Source organism: Gossypium raimondii, chromosome 4, assembly GCF_025698545.1.
Source record: "Gossypium raimondii isolate GPD5lz chromosome 4, ASM2569854v1, whole genome shotgun sequence".
Taxonomy (NCBI): Eukaryota; Viridiplantae; Streptophyta; class Magnoliopsida; order Malvales; family Malvaceae; genus Gossypium; species Gossypium raimondii.
Genome location: NC_068568.1, coordinates 16,882,654 through 16,891,321, shown reverse-complemented (window position 1 = coordinate 16,891,321; position 8,668 = coordinate 16,882,654). Strand labels below are relative to the sequence as shown.

Below are 8,668 nucleotides of genomic sequence, written 5' to 3'. Positions count from 1 at the left end.
TTACTATAGTTCCTAGAATCCTTAATTAATGTTAGATATCAAACCATTCTATAAAACCAATGATATAACTCTATGAACCAATAGCATGTTATTGAGTCTGCTTCTAGTAGCACATTTTAGTCAAAATAAATCTCTTGGTTCAACAACTTTTACACGCAATGCAAGGCGAAAGGACAAGATTGACGACAACGACTGTGCGATGGAGGAAGAATTAGTGGCGTTGTCGATTGCTGAAGGGGAGGGGAGGAGGATGCATGGTAAGTTGATTTGGAGGAGGAATTGAGGAGGGAAGGGGAAGATCTGAGCGTTGTGGGCTGTTTCTTGACTGCTAGTGTTGTTCAATTCTAGGCTATGCGTACAACTTTAGCCAATTTACAGCATCCGCTTGGGGGTGTGACGATTACAGATCTAGGGGGAGAATGATTTCTTTTTAAGTTCTATTATGAGATTGATCTAGCCAGGTTTTTAGAAGGAAGCCCTTGGATGTTTAATAACCATTTGTTGCTTTTCCACAGATTAAAGGTAGGGGAAGATTCATTGGCTGTGCCATTGTTTTGGTCAGATTTTTGATCCAAGTTCTTGATCTTCCGGCGGGTTTAATTTTTGAGATGATGGCCAAACAGTTTGGGATTTCTTAGGGCAATTTTTAGAGTGTGATGCGAAATCCATAAGCAAAGGTTATCAGAGTTACATGAGGATTCAGGTAAGAATTGATGTGAAGAATACGATGAAGAGAAGGAAAAAAATTGTTTTGGGTAACAAAGGTTGCATTTATGTACGCTTTCAATATGAAAGATTATTGATGTTTTGTTTCCTGTGTGGACGATTGGGACATTCAGAAAGATTTTTCCTGGAAAGGATTGTTCATGGGAAGAAATATTTGGTGTTTGAGTGGGATCTTTCAAAAAAAATGATTCCCAAACGAGCAATGATGGTGTCAAGCTGTTGTTTACGTGAGGAGAGGGAAGGGCTGTAGTTTGATGAGTTGGGGAAGTCGTTGGGAATGGGAGAAGAATAGGAGCAAATGAATATATAAGGCTTTTTTCAAAATGCTGATTTTTTGAGGCATGTGGGTGCCAATCTAGGATTGAATAGGGGGAAAAAGACGTCTGATCTAGATGGGGAAGAGAATATGGATCCATATAGGGATCTGGTGGGGGAGATTGTCCCATAAAAGTTAGGGAAGGGAAGAAACGACCTCGTAGTTCATGATTTTCTCAAGTTTCTATTGGATGGATTCGGGGAGAACTTTTGATGAACATAATTATGTTCATGTTTCTGAGATATCGGTTGGCTCTGTAGGGTAAGGTAGTCGAATGTAGTAAAAATCTTGTGTTGGAATGTCCGGGGGATGGGAACCCCCGGGTGATACGACGCTTTCGGCACATGTTGAGGGACACTAATCCTGAGGTGGCTTTCTTCATGGAAACTAAGTTATAAAGTTCTAAGATGGAGAAAGTTCGAAGTAGTTGGGGTTTGATAGAATGAATTGATGTGAGTAGTGAAGGTATAAGGGGGGATTATCTTTATGTTGGAAACAAGGGTGTAGGGTGGTCTTATGAAGCTTCTTATTGAACCATGTTGATATGATTGTGGAAGGTGACACAGAGGCTACTAGGTGGCGATTTACTGGTTTTTATGGGCATCCAATGGAAAGTTTGAGGCATCATTCGTGGAATTTACTATGAGGCATATCAACATAGAGCTTTGAACCGTGGTTGGTTATGGGGGACTTCAATAAGATTTTGTATTCTCATGAGAAACAAGGGGGAAGCCTAAGAGATGAAAGTTGTATGGAAGCTTTTAGGTTTGCTCTTGATGATTGTGATTGCTAGATGTGGGTTATGAAGGCCAATGATTTACGTGGGAACGTGGAAAATTGACTCATAATAATATTCGGGAAAGGCTTGATAGAGGGGTGTCAACACCAGGAGAGAGAGATTTATTTCCGAGTTATAGTCTTAAGCACTGCGCGCATTCAGTATCTGACCATTGCCCACTTTTACTTAATACTTGTGGTTTGGTTGAGAGACAACAACAAAGGTACCGTAATTTTAAGTTTGAGGCAACTTGGATTCTTGAGGAATCATGCGAAGAAGAGGTCCGTCGGCTTTGATTAATTCGGAGGGATTGGTGCCTGATAAGATTAAGTCAGTTGAGAGGGGTTTAATGAGGTGGGCAAAGAAGGTTAGGCAGAGTTCGCGAATGTCTATGGATAGATTAAAACATCTTCTAGAAGAATTAAATAGCATATCTTCATATAATGAGATATTGGAAGAGTTAATCATCATGAAGATACAATTAAATTTGGAGATTGATAAGGGGAGAGGTATAGGGAGCAACAAGCAAGGGCTAATTGGTTGAGAAACGGTGATCGAAATATAGGTTTATTTCCATGGAATGACAACTTAGCGTAAAAAGATGAAGAGTATTAGTCGACTTGAGGATGGAGATGGATGAGTGAGGATAGGGGATGAAGGGATAGAGCAAAATACGTGTCGATACTTTTCAGAGTTATTTATTTCGTAGGGTAGATGTGATAGTAGAAGGCTCTGTTCGGGTATTCCGATTCATGTTACTGATGGCATGAATGAGTTCTTGAGTTCGAGATTTATGAAAGAGGAGGTAGTGGCGACAATTCGAAGCATGCATCTTACAAAGGCACCGGGGGAAGATGGAATGCCAGCTTTGTTCTATCAACAATTCTGGCATATAGTTGGTATTGATGTAAGTAATTATTGCCTTGATATATTGAATAATGAAGGATCTACGTCGAAGATTAATTATACTAATATAGTGCTTATTCCAAAATAGTCTAATCATGTTAGTATGACACATTTTAGACCGATTAGCCTTTGCAATGTCTTGCTTAAAATCATTACTAAAGAAATTGTTCATAGATTGCAAATGATAATGCCACATTGCATTGATGAAGCGCAAAGTGTATTTGTACCGGAGAGGTTGATTATGATTAATGTCATAGTGGCTTTTGAGTTGCTGCCTGCTTTTAAGAAGAAAAAAGGAGGTCGAAGAGGGTCTTTTGCATTAAAGTTGGATACGAGCAAGACATACGATAGAGTGGAATGACATTAACCGTCTTAAAAGTTCACTAAAGCTTGATTACAGTTAATGTTGAAGACGGGTTTTGGGAAGGGTTGGGTCAAGCTGGTTATGAGATATGTTACGTCTGTCCAGTATTCAGTTGTGTTGAATAAGAAACTAAGAGGGCTCATCTCCCTTTCTAGAGGACTTTGACAAGGTGATTCGTTAAGTCCTTTCTTATTTCTTTTCTGTAGTGAGGGCTTGTTTGCTCTGTTACGATTAGCCTCTCAAGATAGTCTTATAAAAGGAGCGAAAGCGAGTCGATCAAGGCCTATAGTATCTCAAGATAGTCTTAAAAGGGCGAAAAATGTGAAAAATGTACTGAAAGAGTATGAGGGTTGTTCGGGGCAACTAATTAATTTTAATAAATCCCTTGTTTGCTTCAGTTCAAATGCTAGTGAAAGAACTCGGCAACTAATTGAAAGGGTGTTAGGTGTGAGGAGTTCTTTGGATCCTGAGAAGTACTTAGGGTTACCTATGGTGATAGGGCGAAACAAAAAGCTCGCGTCCTGTACTATTATGGATCATATTCAAAGCAGAATAAATGGATAGTGCAATTGATGGTTATCGTAAGGGGGTAAGGTATTTTTTATTAAATCAGTGTTACAAGCTATTCCCAATTATGTCATGTCATGTTTTCTGTTGCCAACGACATTTTGTGATGAAATAGAAATTGTGTTTTGTTGTTACTGGTGGAAAAAATCACAGTCGAAGTGAGGGATTCATTGTTGCTTTTGGGAGAGGTTGTGTAACCTAAAGGAGGGTGGGGGATTGGGTTTCTGACAACTAACGAAATTTAATGTAGCACTTCTGGCCATGCAGGGTTGGAGGCTGGCTTGTAATCCTACTTTTTTAGTTGCACGAGTTTTGAAAGTTAAATATTATGCGAGGAGTGAGTTTATGAAAGCAAAGTTAGGGAGTCTGGAGAAGCATTTGGGCAGCAAAGGGACTCTGTTGAAGGGAAGCAGCTGGCACGTTGGTGATGGCAAATCAATTCCAGTATGGGATGTAGCTTGGTTACCTGGAGACAAACCATATATTGTTCAATCACCTCGAGTTAATGATGTAATTACTGTGGCTGATTTGATTGATGAACAGAATGGAAAATGGAAGGAAAATGTTGTTCATCTCACCTTCAATGAACAGGAAACGAGAAGAATCTTAAGCATCATGTTGGCAAAGTATGGTCTAGCGGACAGATTGAGATGATGTCCTGAGAAACCTGGTGAGTATACGGTGCGTAGTGGGTATCGACTGCTGTTGTGGGGTTTTCCAAGAACTGATAATGATTTGTACGGTGATATAGAGTCGGAAATGCGAATGTTGTACAGACAACTATGGCTGGCAAAGGTGCCAAAAAAATTGAAAATTACAACATGGAGAATTTTACATAACTATGTGCCTACTAGATCTAATTTGCTGGTTAGAAGGTTAGCAGATGCTGCTGCATGTTTTCGTTGTGGAATGGCGACAGAGACTACTTTGCATGTTTGTCAAGACTGCCCTTTGGCAGCAGATGGGTATTAGTTGGAATCTGTATCAAACGGGAGTTATTCCTTCAATGGCTTCAACACTTGTTTTTAGGGAACAGTCAACAACAATCTTTGATTACTGTCATCATATGGGCTTTATGGCTATCAAGAAACAAGTTGATGCATCAAGGCAAAAGACAACCAGTCAGTGATTTTTTCACTTTTGTATTGGGATATATCAGAGAACTGGAATTGCTGGGGAATTCTTACCCAAGGACTTTGTAAAATTAGGCAGTGTTATGGCAACTTCCAGAGGATCAGTGGCTTAAAGGTAACTTTGATAGGGGCTTTTACAGTGACATGGAAGCATCCAGTACGAGAATAATCATTAGGGATACCAGTGGTTTGATAATGGGAGCGACATGCAGCCGGAATAGCAACATACTATCAGTCGAAGTAGTGGAAGCATTGGTCGCTGTTCAGGCCATTCAAATTGCCCAAGAGATGGGGTTTCACAGAGTCGAGTTCGAGGGCGATTCACTGGTGGTTATCTCAAAGTTGAAGATGCAAGGGTTAGTTAGATCGACAGTCAATAATTATATCTGGGAAGTTAAACAACTGGTAATGGGCTTTGAACGATTTGAATTCCAGCATATCAAAGAGGTGGAAATAAGGTGGCTCACCAGTTGGCAAAGGAGGGCTTCATTCGAAAGAGGGATGTTCAGTGGGTGGAGGAGGGACCGCTGGCGATCTGGGAAACAGTGGTAATCGACGAAAGGGAGCTATCCAAAGCCACATCATAGCCATGTATAGTTTGAAGAAAGAGCTGAAACAAAGGATGCGAGCAGCGTTTCGTGAAAGCACTCAGAGCATGTCGTTGAAAAACTTATAAAAAATAATCCACATTAACAAATTTAAAATATAAAAATTGTAACACGTTAAATACATTTAAAAATTTGTTTGTCCCCTTAAATATTAAAAAACAAATATTTGTACATATAATTTCCCGAATTAAAATTTAATACTATTATCCAAAATTTTACAAACTTAAAACTTTAATACTATCATAACAAATAAATCTCACAAAATGAACATGCGGAGGATACAATACTAATAATTTAATCTACGAAATTGTATATAGCATATAATAATTATTATTGTTTAAGACATTATTTTTATAAAAAAATTGAATTACAAATATATAAAAAATTAAATTCACGCAAACTTATAAAATAAGTCCAATTGGGGATATGTTTTGTCTTGGGCATTAGAGCGGATCTTAGAAAATAGAGACATAGATGTGACTGGCTAGACTGGCAGTACATCGTACTGGACCCAAGAAGAATAGATCCTGAATTCATTTATGGATTTATTCACTTGTGACGTTCAAAGTGTGACATACATTAATCCTGAGCGGATGACAGACTATGTATGCATGACTCGTATTTGATGTAAATAAAAGCACAAGTTCAAATAGATAAGGAACTAAAATCTGGTGCGTTGGGTATATGACTTCAACAATATGTACTGAAATTCATAGCTCGAGATATGGGTAAATGATATCCTCTTAGTGGCATTACATGATTGATGAAAAATAAACATGTAACAGCCTGATTTTGACCCTAATCGGAACAGTAGTTTCGGGACCACAAATTCGAGTCTGAAAAAATATTTTAGTATTATTTTCTGTGTCTGTGATATTTGAATTTGATTGTGTGAAATTTTCGTAAATTAATTTGACCATTTGTGTGTTTAATTTGATAAAAGGACTTAATCGCGAAAAATGCAAAAATGGCTAGTTAATTGTTAAAGTACTTTGTTGCTATGGTTTTTCTAATGTGGGGTCCTTATGTTGATATTATACCAAATAAATTATGAGTGAACTATTATAGACAAATGTTAGTGGATTTTAAATGAATAAATAAAGGTTAAAATAGTAAATTAGGTATTTATATGTATTAAATAAAATAAAACATGAAAGTGGCCATGCATTTGGCTTTGTTTTGCCGAAAATTGAAGAACAAAGAACACCTTTGGTGTTTTAAACATTCGGCAGTTTAGAAGCTAAAATTTGGTATGTATTTTGCTTGGCTTTTAATAATTTTTACGTTTCTGAGATCGTTGCTTCGTATACTTTAAAACCCATGTCTTAATTTTGTAAATTGTGGATAATTTTGAAATGTGCCATTGATGAATGCTTGAGTTTTATGATGTTAATAGGTGGAAAATAAATATATGTTGTTAGATTTTCATGTTATAATTAGTAATTTTTGATAAAAATGTGTATTAAGGACTAAATTAAGAAAATATTAAATTGAGGCACTAGAATGTGAAATAAATGACATGCAAGGACCTATATGAGATTAGGAGTATTCGGCCATACTATAGTAAAATTTATTTGGAATATTTTGTGTTTTGTGCAAAAAGAGACTAAATTGTGAAAAATGTAAAATGTTAGGGGCAAAATTGTAATTTTTCCATTTATGTGAATTTAGGCTAAATTTGATGGAATAATGTTTAAATAAGTTTAACTTGAATTTATTTAGATCAAGAATTAAAGAAGTCGAATTTGGATCGGGGAAAGACAAAAGTGGTCGAATAGCCGAATTAACAGTCGACGACATCTGAGGTAAGTCAATAAGCGTTTAAATGCTAAATTAACTAGGAATGTATATATATAAATATATTTGTTATGCATGAAAATGAATTAATCTATAGCTGAATGTATATGTAATTGTTATACAGAGAAATGAATTAAACTATGGCCGAATGTATATATATTTGTTGTGCATTGAAATAAATTATTTGAAATTACATAGGTTATGGCGAATGTATATATATATATATATATATATATATATATATATATATATATATATATATATTTGTTATACATTGAAATGAATTAATCTATAGTTGAATGTATATGTAATTGTTATGCAGAGAAATAAATTAAACTATGGCGAATATATATATATATATATATATTTGTTATACATTGAAATGAATTAATCTATAGCTGAATGTATATGTAATTGTTATGCAGAGAAATGAATTAAACTATGGCCGAATGTATATATATATTTGTTATGCATTGAAATAAATTATTTGAAGTTACATAAGCTATGACCGAATGTAATATAGTGAATTGTTTATATTCCGAGAACGATTTATTTAGATGTGAATTAGGTGAAGAACCATTTTGTAAGTTCGGGCTTTATGCCTAGCAGGCTCTGTGCCGATGAAATGTATTGGGCTTTATGCCTAGCAAGCTCTGTGTCGGTGAAATGTATTGGGCTTTATGCCTAGCAGGTTCTGTACTGGTGAAATGTATCAGGATTTATGCCTAGCAGGCTCTGTGCCGGTGAAATGTATCGGGCTTTGTGTCTAGCAGGCTTTATGCCGATGTTTTATATAAGGCTCTATGTTTAACAAGTTTTACGTGAGAAATGGTAAAAGAAAATAAATGTGCTAAGAGAGTTAAATGATTCAGGTATGTATTAACCATTTGTTTAATTAGTGATAAGGTAAGTTGATTGTATTAAATTGTTAATAGTTTCAAATGTAATATAAAGTATGAGTTATCTATTTGAGTATATCCATATTTCGGCATAATGATTTATTGAATATTTGACTTTGTTAAATATTTATGTATATTTGGTCATATGATTTGTTTATTTAACTTAATGATTAAATAAGTATCGATATAAATATACTTGTAAATTTTTGCTTATGACTTACTAAGTTTTAATCGCTTACTTTGGGTGTGTTCAATTTATTTTTATGTTTTATAGATTTTGGAGACGTTCACGAGCTCGTGGATCGTCAAAGATAGTCTATCACACTATCGACTCGCCTTTTGGTATTTTGTTAAGTTTGAATCCGATCTTATGGCATGTATAGCATAGTTGAAATGTTGATTTGGAATCAATGTATATAGATGAGATTATTAGCCATGCGAAAATGGCTTATCTCTTCTGTTTTGAAATTTTATTAATGCATTAGCTTTTATGGACTAAGATGTAGTATATGTTCATATTATTTTGTGCATGGTTTGTTGGATTTTGGTATGACATATAATCGGCTATGGTATG

At 35.7% G+C, this 8,668-nt stretch overlaps 1 protein-coding gene across 2 annotated transcripts; it reads left to right on the top strand.

Annotated features, from left to right (window-relative positions):
* On the top strand, positions 1 to 5,576 carry LOC128040538 (uncharacterized). 2 transcript variants are annotated; one of them, XR_008195136.1, is made up of 2 exons: positions 1 to 3,679; positions 3,925 to 5,576. XR_008195136.1 is itself a non-coding variant. In XM_052629420.1 (2 exons), the coding sequence occupies exons 1-2, from the start codon at positions 2,587 to 2,589 to the stop codon at positions 4,309 to 4,311; spliced, it is 528 nt and encodes a 175-aa protein (XP_052485380.1). In that variant the 5' UTR covers positions 53 to 2,586; the 3' UTR covers positions 4,312 to 5,576. The 2 variants fall into 2 exon arrangements, 1 of the variants encoding a protein (XP_052485380.1); XM_052629420.1 differs by having other exon boundaries at positions 53 to 2,727.
* Positions 5,577 to 8,668: the final 3,092 nt, after the last annotated feature.